At 46.9% G+C, this 13808-nt stretch overlaps 1 protein-coding gene across 1 annotated transcript in view; it reads left to right on the forward strand.

Moving 5' to 3' along the window:
* PRDM6 (PR/SET domain 6) overlaps positions 1-13808 on the forward strand; it is a gene marked incomplete at its 5' end in the record, with an annotated part of 100464 nt that overhangs the window by 68410 nt on the left and 18246 nt on the right. Inside the window, 2 exons of the mRNA XM_080804968.1 lie at positions 1181-1308; positions 4904-5028. Coding sequence (XP_080661094.1) covers positions 1181-1308; positions 4904-5028 — 253 coding nt within the window. The remainder of the gene's footprint in view (positions 1-1180; positions 1309-4903; positions 5029-13808) is intronic.

Raw genomic sequence — 13808 nt, forward strand, 5'->3', positions numbered from 1 at the left:
CTTTCCTTGTCTGTTTGGAAGAGACTGGAAGGCTGATGAGAGAGTAAGAGACATGATTTGTCAGGATGCTTTGGGGAATACCCCAGCAGTTACCAGGATCCCCTCGCTGACTTTATTTGGAAAGGACCAGCCATACTGTGGTCTTTCTGAGAACTGTACCCCTTACTTCCCAGATGCCCCTAGGACTGGGAGTCCCTTCTGGAGTTGCTGTATTTATGGAAACCCCTCATCTCCCACTCATTGAGACCATATCTGCCAAAGTGCCCAAGGCTGACCTGGTTTCGAGAGGTGGAAGCCAGTTACCTTGGTGGTCAGTGCTGGGGGCATGGGACTGATGTTATGCACGAGACTTTTTGTCCCATGCTCTTTGCCTGGTTTGAAGCAGATTTGATTTCCTTAAAAATGATCTTAAAAGCAAATTCGCATAAGGTGCCTTAAAGCAACCTCAGTAAAGACATTGAAATCCAAACAGAGCAGTTAAATTTTTTTTTCTCTTTTTGAGGGTCTCTCTTTCTTTTTGACGGTCCTCCTTATAGTTTCAGGACCTGTCAGCTGAAGTCCCACATCCTCTGCGATGTTGATAGTCCATTTATTTCATCTGAATTGGGGTGGGAGGGGTTGTTTTATTTTTGTTTTTTGGTTTTGTGGGGGGTTTTTTTGTTTCTGTTTTGTTTTTACCAGTTCTGTGCATTTCCATAATGCTTCACCTGCTTTCTGCTGGGTGTCACCGAGCTTGTCCAACCGCCGGTCGCTGCCTCCCGAAGACCGTCGAACAGTTCCGTGTTTGAGCCCCGGGGCCTCCCATGTGGATGTTCCAGCCACGTCCGCGTGGCCTCTCCCTTCAGCTTGCTTTGTTTATCCAGCAGCTCATTACTTAAGAGTAGCCTGTCAAAATAGGTTTAAATATCCTTTGGGAAACATGGTCCCTCACATCCTTGAGATACCAGAAATATGTTGAATACAGGGAAGATGGGCTTGATAAGAAAAACATGGTCGACTTGCATCACCCAAGAATATTTTCCCCATTATTCTGGTTGAGTTTCCACAGGCTCTGATGAGCCCCCCACAAACCTACAGCCCCTCCCTTTCTGCAGCCGACACCTAAAGACACCGAGGGAAGCGGGGAAAATGATTGCTGATGATCCGTTCTAACTACTTGACCTTCTGACCTCTTCTCTAGATATATGACCAAGATGGGACACTACAGCACTTTATTGATGGTGGGGAGCCTAGTAAGTCGAGCTGGATGAGGTATATCCGATGTGCGAGGCACTGCGGAGAGCAGAATCTAACAGTAGTTCAGTACAGGTAAAGTATATCTTGTTTCACCCCTTAACGGAGCTGCGGCCCTTCGGCTTGCCGCTGGTTGTGAAGAACCCCGCAGAACCCTGCGGGAACGGGCAGGGATTTCTTTTCCCCAGGTTTCTGGTGGCTTCCTAAGTTCTTGCAACAGTCATGTCGTGAAAATTCAGGAATAAAGGTGTTCGTGGAAGGCCTCTTTCCCCTGGGTGCACGTGGTCAGGCTCCTTCCGTATCACCAACCCAGACATCCACCACTGCCTCAGTGAGCCTGGAAACCCAGCGGGTGTGGGGTGATCGCCCCCCCCTCCCCCCATCCCCTAAGCAGTCATGGACATGCACAGAAATAGGAGCGCGGAGCTTGAGCCCCAGAGCCCTTGCAGCCCGCAGCGCGTGCTCTGCAGGCTGGCTGCCTCCGGAAACTCTCCTTCGCACAGAGGCGTGGGAAACCCAGCGCGAGCGCCCACCCTGCCCGAGGGTTCCAGCGAGGCTGCTCTTCGCAAACTCTGGGGCTGCGCGGCAGGGGCTGAGCCGCCATCCCCTCTCCTGCTCCCTGGGAGGGTGTCAGAGCGTTTGGGTTTGGCCCTTCGACTGCTCAGACTATGTTTCAGGGGATGAGGCAGTTGCAGAGCCTAGAGAGGCCCGGGTTATCCTGCCGAGCGTGCGCAGAGCCCAGAGTGCCGCGAGCGGAGGCGGGGTCGGCCTCGCTCGTTTCCCAGAATCCCGTGCGCGGGGGAGGAGCCCGGTGGATTCCCGCCGCCCCTCGGCGCACCTGTCGGCCTGGCGTTCCCGCTTGGTGCTGGCGTCCAGACGGGAACCCGAAAACAGATCACAGAGGGGGAAGCAAAGCCCTTTCCTCAAAATCCCTCGAAAACATGTGCCGGATAAATCTATGACCTCAGTTATAAACAGCCATGTTCCCTTTAGAATCAGAAGCAACCGTTGAGCTTTATTAGGCACCACAGACACATCAAAGCAGAAGGCCCTGTACTCGGCAACTTGGAGTCCTGCCTGTGGCTATTTATTTCCTTGCTTTCTTTTTTCTTTTTTAGTTTTTAAACATGAAGCCCTTATAAAGGAAAAGAAAAAAAAAAAAAAAAAGAGGGAAGCGGGGGGCTTTCTCCCCCCTTATAGGTTAAAGGCTGCGCAGATCTGGCCGCCTCTCCGAAGGTCTCCAGTTCAAAAGGAACCCATTTGGGCAGCGTGTGACTCACCGCCTTGGTTTCTCGTGCAGTTAAAGTTCATTAAATAATGGTTTGGGTGCAAGAGTGCATGACGGTGTTGGGTGACACGGCCGTGCGCAGGCTCTAGAGCAGCCCCGTTTCTGTCAGGAAGCTTTGCTGAAACTCGGAGCTAGAAAATGAGCAAACGCTGTGCTTGTACCCATTCGGGGAGAGATCGTGGGCTGGCTCTGTCATGAGCACCCGGGGAGCCCTCGAGGCAAGCTCTGAATCGGGGGAAGCAAGAAGCCCCCAAGAGGAAGGTGGGCGAGTCAGTAAGTCAGTCACCTATCTGTCAGTCTTGAGTGGATTTTACAGCTCCCCCTCCCAGGACGGCGCTTAAACGTCTAGATCTCTCTGCTGATCTGTTTTCGATTACTTCGGATCGCTCTAAAACGAACTACAAAAACACAATTAAAAAAAAAAAAAAAAACTGGCATCCATCACCAGTGACCACGTCCAAGAGTAAGAAAATAGAAAAGTTGGACTCCGAAGAGCCAGCTTCGTTTTTATTGCACATGAATGTCCTCTTCACGAAGAGTCAGCTGGTTTAGATTCATTCTGTTATGATTTGTAATATCTAAATGGAATTTTCTTCAAAGCGCCCTTGATTGATTGACCCTTCGCTGAACGTTTTGTTTTTATTTTGAGGCTGACAGTAATGTTTGTTGGCATGTGTTCTGCTTCGACTGCGTTGGGACGCCACGGAGCTATCTTTATGAGTCATCCAACCGCAATACTAAATACATGTCAGCAAAGGAAATATTATCTGAAAAGGGAAAAATCCCTTTGATGTGCTTCAACATGCAGAGATTTCTGCGAGCTTTGGAAGCTCTGCCCGCTTGTAAGGAACGGTGTACGCTTACACTTTTTTTTTCCTTCTTCTTCTTTTTTTTTTCCCCTCTCGGCCTACTCCGTGCCTCAGAAGACCACCCATCGCTCGAAAACAGTTCTGCTCTTTCAGTGGCAAAGTGTGTCATTTGGTTTTAGCACATTCATTTGCCGGGCGCTGTGTTTATATTAAGGGAAGCCAAACCGAGAGATGAAATGTTACAAGGGTGAAGTACAAAGTCGACTCAATTTTTCTCAAGTTAGGAGATGCCAGTGATTTATAGCTCGGCTCCAATTTTGATTTTTTTATGTAGCAGTGGAAAGAATTAATAAAATGCACAGCTCTCGGAGTTGCGGGAGGGAGGAAGGGTGTAGTGAGGTCCGGACGACTGGCTGGAGTTTTTGTCAGATATTCATAGAATGTTGGGAAAAACATTCTGCTTAGCTAGCAGTGCCCTCGTGAGACAGAATGGCAGCAAGGAAGGAAAATAACAAGATAAATGAAATTTTTGCAGCTGCGAGTAAAATATTGAGAATCTGCACTTTTTTATTGATCTTTATGATTCTATTGCCAAGAGCCACTTTGCGGTGACGAAATATGTTGACAAGTGCATATCTCACTGCCGTGAAAAATGTGGTGAAGGATTCGCCTGATGTCTGCAATGTTATACAAGGAACAAATTGCCGTGCTACAGCCAATTCCTTACAGATAGGCTAAATTTAAGGCCCACCAACCTTAAACACTTTTATCTTGAACTTGAGGCTCGTATGTGTAGCCATTCTTCATGGAGGAAACTGGTCACGGTCTCCTCATTTTTTCTTTCTTTCTTTCTTTCTTTTTTTTTTTTTTTAATCTGTGAGTTTTTCTTTACAGTACCGAAGCTGTTATGAAAAATGTTTATTTCTCGGTGCATTCACTCTATCATTTGGGAAGATAATCTTTCAGCTGGAGTCAGGTGCTCCCCTTGTATTTATTGAATTTCCATTCATTCCCCGTAAGAGGGGTTCTCTTTTCTCTTGTATCAAACTTTAGGAGACAGGCAACGGGGAAGATTTTTTTTTTTTTAACCTCCCTCAGTCTTTCGATCCCAAAGCTGCTTCATTTTACTGCAAATTTGGGGACTCCCAATGCCGAGTGGCGGGAACATGCGTCATGATTTTCCTTCAAATCAGAAATCAGTAGTAATAATTTATATAAGAGGGTGAGGCACCAGTGTCTGCGATTTGCCAAGAGACAGAATTTTCTCATTAGTGTGAGTTGGGGTTTTTGTTTTGTTTTGTTTTGTTTTTTAATGAGCCCTAGCTTTCTGTTATCTCCTGGGCCCCCGTATCTGTCTCTTCAGCCCCAGTGTTCTGTGGAGGGACATTGTGGAAATAAACTGTAAGGTGTTTATTGCTCTGGGGTGCAGGCTCTACTTGGTTGCTGGGAATGATAAGGTGGGGTGTGCAGATTTTATTACAAACAAACTGTTTAGATGGAGCTGGGCAGAACTTTTTCGGGGCCAATAACAATGTACCTCTGACTAAGCTGGGTTTTCTTTTGTTTTGAATAGGTCGAATATATTCTACCGAGCCTGTATAGATATCCCCAGGGGCACCGAGCTTCTGGTGTGGTACAATGACAGCTATACGTCTTTCTTTGGGATCCCCTTACAATGCATTGCGCAGGATGAAAACTGTAAGAATTTATTTTAGCTCTGAATTCACCTCTCACAATACGTCTTTTTGAAAGCTAATGTCTTAAGAGCGTTGCTTGAGACTCCTGTCATACGGTTCACTTTGATGCGTGTTGCAAATGTGCACGAGTCTGTTTCCTCGATTTCTCTTTCCCTCTGTTGTCCTTTGCTTTCTCACAGGGCGTCTCGATCCCACAGGCCCATCCTTGCTTCACCTGTTGACGATTCCACAACCATTGTCAGAGTTTTAAATGATCTCTGGCAGCGAGGTGAAGGCCGCTGGTGTTTATTGAGTACCTACTATGTGTCTGGTTCCCTGCTTGCCTCCTAGTGGGGTGACCAGAGCAGCACGAGGTACAGCTCCTGCTCTCAAGCGATGCACCATCCGGCCAGAAGCACGCTATAGGCAAAAATGAAATAATGAGAAAACAGTGCTATGTAACGAGGAGAAAAAGCCCTCTGGTTAATGGGGTGTGCCTCCTCCTAAGTAGTCCTTGGAGTGAGAAACGGTAGCAAAAATTGTAGACCTATCCCTGAGGAATTTGTCTCCCTAAATGTCTTAGTCTAAAACAAACCACATAATGTTCTTCTATCTTTATGACCATGGCCATCGTTATCTCTAAAAAAAAATAATTTCTACCATCCAGGCAAATTCAAAACTTGAAGCCATTTCTACTCAAATTTGTATTTATGTTTTATCAATTTTGGGGGAAATATGTGAAGGTGATTTCCAGGATTTGGAAGAGAATGAGGTCATTCTGAGGGGTTTCCAGTGAGAAACACTGGTTTCGGTGATACCATTTTTTTTCCCCTTGGCCCCAAACTGCCAAGGGATAATTGTGATAAGCTAATAATTTGGGATTATGTAACAGAAAAAGATGGAGAAAGAACAGCTCTCTTGAACAAACTTCATTTTGAAAAAGAAGTGTTATTTTTCCTTTTCCACTGACTTTTTCCTTTTTCCACAGACACACACACACACACACACACAATCTAAAAACTAAAAAAGTGTTCATGTTATTCCTGAGGAAAATGCAACAATTAGAGACATTTCTTTCCCACATTGTCCTTATGTTCTTTGCGGAAAAATAGAACCCTCAAAAAGCGTGTTCCTGTCAGCTTTCCCTTTCTCCTTTACCCTAACCCCAAACCAATCTCAAATCAAAGAAAGGAATCTTCGGACATTCAGTACCTTCCTCTTGCTTCTCAAGTTTCTACCAGAAAGTTCTTTTCTGCAGTCACGCTCTGAGGGAGTGTCTGAGGGAGTGCCTGTTTCCATGGAGGCAGATCTCAGTGTTGGACATGCGTGTGTGGCGGGTGTTAGGTGCAACTATGCACACGTGACCAGTACATGCCATCTCCCCACGTCTCTGGGCCCTTGCTGTCCTCACACTAGACCACGGTCCTTGTATGGAAAGACCCCAGTATCCGGCCCCCTGACCTGCTGACATGGGCCTATCTCCTGAACCTTGACGTACCCTCACCTTCTGGAGTACGGAATTGATCTGTAGGCATGTCCAAAATCCTGTAAGGTCTTCTGTTTCCTCTAACAAAACTCACTACAGATCTGAAGACTATATTATTACAGTCTTATGAGTTGTGTAATAAGTCTTACTTATTATGGTGTGCGTGTCCATAAGTGTCTGAGAATAAGCCTGTCAAAGCCTCGAGCTCAGATGGACATTGCATGGAGCCCAAGGATGTGTTCGTTCAGTGCTCAGGTGTTTATCGGACACCTGTAGTGGGCCCGTGTGTCTTTATAGGTCCTGCAGATACAGCAGCCAAGAATTCCTGCCCTCATGCAGCTTACGTTCTAGTGATGGGAGACAGATTAATACATGACTAAAGAAGTGGGTACATACGTTGTTTGTTGGGTGGTAACGCTTTGTAGAGAGATGAAAGCAGAGAAGGGAGGAGGCATGCCAGGAGTCAGGAGTTGTGGCTTTTCAGAGTGATCAGGGTAGGCCCCACTGGGAATGTGGCCTTGGGGTTGAGATCTGAGGAGGGGAAGGGTCAACCACGTGTTGTTTGGAAGAAGAGTGTTCCCGGTGGTGAGGTGAAAGGGTAGAGGCCCCACGATGGGGATGTCCCCGGCCTGTTGGAACAGTGTTCCCAGGGTCAGCAAGGGTATTTTGGAGCAAGTGAGGTGAGAAGGTCACTTAGTTATCAGGTGGGGCATGAGCAAGGACCCCCTGGCAGAAACCTGGCTTTTCCTCAGTATGGGCCATGCGAAGGGTGCTTACAGCAGAGTTTAAGTTTTGAGCAGAAGAGTGCTGTGTTCTGGCTGCCATTGTTAAGAGGATGACTCTGGCCACTGATTGGAGACCAGACAGTAAGGCCTGGGGGTGGAGCAAGGAATCCAGTTCCAGGCTCTTGCAGGAATCCAGGGGGAGAGATGATGGTGGTGGTTTGGGCCAGTGTAGACTTGGTGGAGGTGGTAAGAAGTGGTTGGATTCTGGATGCATTTTGAAAGTAAAGCCAACAGCGTTTGCTGACACCTTAGGTGCTGAATGAGAGAGAAAGGAGTCAAGGATCACTCTAGGGCTTTGGTCTGAGGAACTGGAAGGATGGAATGGCCACTTACTGAGTTATGAGGGAGAAATGGAAACCACCATGGAAATGACTTCTTGAGGAATGCATTTCTTACCCTTGATGTGATCTCCGAGGTGGAAGTCATACATTTGCAACCTTGCTTCCACCTCGTGATGCTGTTACATAGGATCGGGCTGGAGGAATTGGGGGGTCTTGTGTGCCATTCACAGCCACCTGACAGTAGGTTTTCAAGAGCGTACCATCTGGTCCTTGGATTCAGTGCCGAAGTGCCGACAAAAGGGTATTTTCTGGAAACACCAGATGCTTTGCCTTTTATTCCTTCTCTCCTAGTCTCCGACTGCTTAAAGCACTCTTGAGGTTGCTGATTATTGAATTCCACTAACTCTCCCAGGGTTTCTGTTGTATCATTTAGCACCTGAAATCCTTGGAAGTAAAACTGAAAAACCACAGCGGCTCAAAGTACTGTGGATTCAGGAGGTAGACCAAGCGGCTCTTTTGCGTGGAGTTCCGAGCTCACAGTCAGGGTGGAGGGAAGTTTAAAGAAAATGAAGTCATTGATGAAAATGCTCCATGGTGACAATCCCCCCTTCCCCCTGAGGGTATTACAGGAATTTTATTTCAGTTCCTGTCTCCAAGTCATATATCTGTCAAGTGATTGGCCACCCAAGAAACCGGCGGAAAGCTTCATCAGATAGCGTAGGGGAGATATATGACTTTAACTCTAAGATGGATTCTCATTCCGCAGGATTCACGGAGAGAGCCGGGAATGCTTTATAACGTGGGTTCCTTCTTCTGCACACAGAAAATACTCGGTGTGATTTAAAAGCACAAATGTGTGAAAGGGCATGGACAGATAATTTAACAGATAGCCTTCCACAGCCCTGAGTAATTTAAATCATCTCAACTGGATTAGCAATTCTAAGACAATTTTTATCCCACTGAGCTAGCCACAAAATAAATCAGGTACCTTAAAAAAAGAGGCTTCTGGATACCAGAGACTTAGGTGACAGAATGCCTCCGCAGAGCCTCCTTGTCGGGCCACAGACACACACCAATTAATAAGCGCCTCCTGGAACAGTCTGGAGACTTTTGTTGCCATTATTTGAAGGGATGAAACATCTCCGCCCCGTAGTTTCCTTTGTTAGCAAAATGGTTACGTGGCCCAAGACACTCAAGGGAAATGTGATTTTACTGAGCAAATAATACTTCCTGAGCGTTTCCACGTCTTAAAAGATCATTTTCCTCCTGTGGTCCTTTCAACGATGCAAGTGCACGTTTCCTCCTCAGTGGGTGCGGGGGGCTGAGGCTTGAGTGACCGTCCCCTCCGGGGGCGCCCGTGAAACGGTGGGCGCCCTCAAGGGCCCAGACGAGCCCCTGAAAGCTGTGGGGCCTCAAATAGAAGGCAGCGTTTCACACAGACCTTGGGGGCTCTGGAAGCAATTCCTCTGTTATTTTCTTTTTTAAAAAACCGGGGTTGTAGATGTAATAGAGCTCCCAGGAGAGAGCTGCTCCATCCACCGTGGGCCTTTCAGAAGAGCCCGAAGGAAAGCCCGTGTCGACAGATTGCCTCCGTGAGGAGGAGCGAGGCTCCCCAGAGCTTCCGGTGGGGGATTAGCTCCCACCGAGTGTAAAGACCATAGTGTGTTCATATTCATTTCAGAGGAAATTAAAAAAAAAAAAAAAAAACGGAATAAATGTTCGACAAGTCTCCCTGCTGCTCTTTCTGCCTTGGCCTGCGGCGCCGGGGTAACGGAATGTGGACCGCTTCGTCCCTGCGGCGGTTCCCACACTGACATCAGCGCTGCCTCTTTCTCTCGATTGTACAGAGCAGGAAACAAAAAGGGGTTCCTCTGCATAGGGCCCCTCACCCCTGCTGTCTGGCCAACCGGGAGGAGCTAGGCCCAGGCTCAGGTCTTATGTCTGGGAAGCTGGAGAAGCTTGCAGTATTGTTGGGTGGAGCCCTGGGATGAGGAGCACTGGGATGACCGGCTCAGGCCCTGTTCTCAAGTCTAGAGAACAGGGCAGGAACCTGGTGACGCGGCCGTGGGCATGAGGCCGAGCTGAGGGGGATTGAGCCGAGTGCTAGTAGAGTCGGGAGGCGTCCAGGTTCTAGGCCCCTTGTGTACCATGCGAAGTTGGGATTGCCTTTCTTCAGTAAGTCCAAAGACTGGAAGTTACTGTTCCATCCCTGACTGAGGACCAGAAAAAGACTCCCCACCATCCAGGAAGCCAAGGAGCTGTCATCTCGGGCCACTGGGAAAAACAGAGTACTGCTCTCTAAAAACCAGCCCTGGATCTTGGGGTGTTATGGGGCTGGATTTTGTACTACCTGCTGGCTATCAAAACCTTGGGCCAACAAACAAAGATTGGTCCAGAGCTGCGGAAACCTGTAGGGTGCTAGAAGAAGCGGAGAGAAGCCACCCCATAGGGATGCCTCTGTATCTGCAGGGACTCCCAGCAGAAGACGGTACCACTGGAAAAGCACCCACAGCAAGAAACGACCAAAAAACACAGGCAAATCCACTGTCGTGAAGGATTTGATCTCTCTGGGTGCCTGGGAATGCTGAGGTGTGCTACCTACACTGCAACCTTGTTACTAGCTCGAGGCACTCATTCCCCCAGTTTGTGGGAGAATAAGGGGCTGTCAGCTTGCAGATGAGTTTGTCTCCAGGAATTACCTTCCACCTAAGAGAGCATCTCTGCCCTCAGCCGTGTTCCCCTTCCATGTGGCCCATGTCCAGTGGCCGGTCGATGTGGGGGCTACTAAGGACTGCTTCACCTGTCTCAGAGCAGGAGAACTGGGAAGTACCTCCTTAGCTCCGGAGCTGTCCATCTCCTCCATGGACATGGTCCTCCTGCCCTCAGAACTGCAAATCTCCATTTCAGAGTCTTTTCCCTGGGGACCCGACTTAGGTATTCCCAGATTTGCATTTCCAATCCAGATCTCTCTATGGAGCCCCATAAACTTGTCCACTTATCTACTCCACCTCTGCCTTTGGTGTCTCGCCAGAGTGTCCAGCTCAGCGTGTACAACCGAAACCATTCTGTTTCTCCCCCAGTTCAGTAGCTCACCCGCATTCATCCAGTTCTTTCTAGAAACCCCAACACCTCACTCTCACTCACCCTTCTCTCCAGTCAGTTACAAAGCCCTGTTGATTGGGTATTCTTAAGTGCACTTCTTTTCACCTCTTCTGCTACCCCTCGGTCAACGTGAGCATCAGCTTTGGCACGGACTAATGCAGTAGTCTCCAGCACGTCACATTTTCCTCGGCGGCATCACAACGGCCCAAGTGAAGTCTCATTGATTTGCTTATTTTATTGTTTCAGCTCATTCGTATGCTTTGTTGCTAGGGAATTTGGTCCCATAGATCAAAATCCAGAAAGTGCTATGGACCTATAAATCCCCTTAGAAGTCACTTGATAGATAACCAGATCTTCTTCCAGACATTTGTGTGTGTGTGTGTGTGTGTGTGTGTGTGTCCCTGCTCTATTAGATCATATTCTCCCTCACTTTCTCTGGCTCTCACTCTTCTGCTTGCCCTTTCCTGGAGATAGTAACATACTATATGCATTGTTCTGCACCTCACTTTTTCATGTAACAGTGAAGAGTGGTGATGCATTTAGAGCATAAATCTCATCACCTCATACCCTAATTTAAAACCCTTTCTTGGCTTGCCAATACTCTTTTAATGAATCCCTAGTTCTTCAGTACAGTAGCCCATGGGCCGTATAGAGTCTCCAGAAAGTATTTTGTGTGGCTCCCATCATGCTTGACAGAATGAGAATTTGAGTGTTGTTGGACTGGCCATGCCCCATTCCGTTTGTTACAGACCCTACGTCCTCTCTTGAGCTCCTTCCCCGCTCAGCATCCACACAGGCACTATGGCCGAGCTGCCCACATTTCATCTTCTTGCATTGTCTTTTTTTCTCCTTCCCACCTGATACCTGCACGCCCTATAGGACTCACATTCAAGGTCACTGCCTTAGGGAAGCTCCCCCTCACACCACAACTGTAGCCATGGAAGTGATACGCTTTCTAGGCCCCTCTTTGTATCTCTCATAACATGTATCATGCTTGTGACAACACATATACGTTGTTCCCATTTTGTTCTTTCTGAACCTGGGAGATGCCTTGCAATGAATGGTGATAGTTCATGGAGCAACCTGCGATTAATGGCATTTTAGATTTGATGAAACAGAGTAAGTACTTATTTGTAAAGACTTTGTTTGATATCTGTCTCTCTAACTGAAGTATAAGTGGCATGAGTCCAGGGGCTGGGGCTTCCTTATCTCTGGAACCGGCAGCACCGGGGTGTCAGGCACCAAACAGACGCTCACTAGGTATTTGTGAGCTGAATGAATGGACGAAGGGTTGTTTTAGGGATTCTGCATTTGCCGTTCCCAGTCTTTTCATTTGCCTGGGTTGGAGAAGTTCATGTTGTTCCTTGACACTAGATCCTTTAGGACTTTGAGAGTTTGCTCTCTACTTTTTCATCTTTGTCTGGTAGGCGGGAGAGACTGTACTAGCCGGGTGTGTCTTTGTGTAGAAAGCACTTCATTGTCAGGTCAATTTGGTTAGTCATCTCTGGGCGTCTTGCATTTGTCTGAATGGGCTGTCCCCTCTCTGATAAGGTCCTATGTCTTGTTAATACTTTGAATACTTTGAAAAGTAGCGAGACTGCCTTTCAGGAAGAACAGCTTTCAGTGTCCTTTAAGTCCTGCTTTAAAAAGCTATACTTTGGGGCACCTGGGGCACCTGGATGGATCAATTAGTTAAGCATCTGCCTTCGGCTCAGGTCATGATGCTAGGGTCCTGGGGTGGAGTCCCGAATCGGGCTCACTGCTCAGTGGGGAGCCTGCTTCTCCCTCTCTGCCTACTGCTTCCCCTGCTTGTGTTCTCTCTCTCTCTGTCAAATAAATAAATAAAATCTTTTTAAAAATAAATAACAAATGAAAAGCTGTCCTCCCTTGATTTCTAGGGTCTTAGGGAAATGTGTAGAAGCTCTGCAGGACTGTTTAGAGCTCAGATTCATTGCTATTGTTCCCGTCCTTACTTTTTCTTCTCTCTGCATTACATGCTCGTTTCATTCAGCAGGATTGAATTGAGTCATACTTAGAGTAAAGGAGCGTATACCAAAAGAGGAGTAGTGTCTCATTGTTGTTACTTATAGTTTAAAAGTGTATTACCTCTGCTCTCAGGCATCGCAGAGAAGGCAATAACGAGACAGAGCATAATTTAATTCCAGCCATCTGCACCGTTATTGCCTGATACTGTTACTACCTCGGATCCCATATATCCCAGATTATTATACAAACTGGTGTAAATTCTTCTTTATTACCATGTTGACATTGATCATTAAAGTTAAATTCATTTGCCCACCAATGCTCATGCTTCGTGTAAAGGGGATGTGACCTTAACCGTTTTTGAAAATTAATTTATTAGGTTATTTTTCAAGAGAGGTGAGAAGTCAGAATTTACAATCTATACGTAAAGTCGCCTTTGCGTTAATTTCCCCCAAAGGCATTATATTCCTCTTCCCACGGCGAAGCTTCTGGCTGGTGACCCTGCTCTCGTGCGTGCTGGCAGTATCCTCATTCCACGATCTTTCCACCGTGCCTTCCTATTGGTCTGGCGCTTACCACCCTGCAAGAGCTTCGTGTTGCCTGAAAATGCATGGGTTCCCCTGTAATTTGTCGCTTCTGGATTAGTTATAAACAGGCGACACAAAATGGGTTCTGCCCTGATCTCTGACGATGCTGCTGTTACTTTTTGCTAGAAAAGGACTAAGCCCCTGTGTCAAAGATCCCTTCTTACCTTTCAATGCCGATTTCGAGAGTAGTAGTCTGTGTGCAATGATTTTTTATTTTTGGAAGCCTAAAATGTGTGGACAGATTTCATATTGATTATACACTTTTGCCTCAGAGGTCAAAATTACATGTAAATATTTACCTATAAGATAAAGATAGACACACACGAACGTGTACGTTCGTGTGTAAAGGTGTATATAAAGCATGTATGTGTATATGACATACATGTTTATAGGATATAGTTACACACACACACACAGAGAAAACAGTGTACTAGCCATAAAATGTTCCTTTTATTTTTTAAAACACAGCTGGTGAGCAGTGACAAGATACAAGTGTGGCCAGAAAAAAAAAAATGCCTTGTAAGTTAGAAGGCTAAAGCTCCCAGCTCAGCTGTCTTTAACTGCTTGTGTGACCCTGG

Source organism: Martes martes, assembly GCF_963455335.1.
Source record: "Martes martes genome assembly, chromosome: 5".
NCBI classification, from domain to species: domain Eukaryota; kingdom Metazoa; phylum Chordata; class Mammalia; order Carnivora; family Mustelidae; genus Martes; species Martes martes.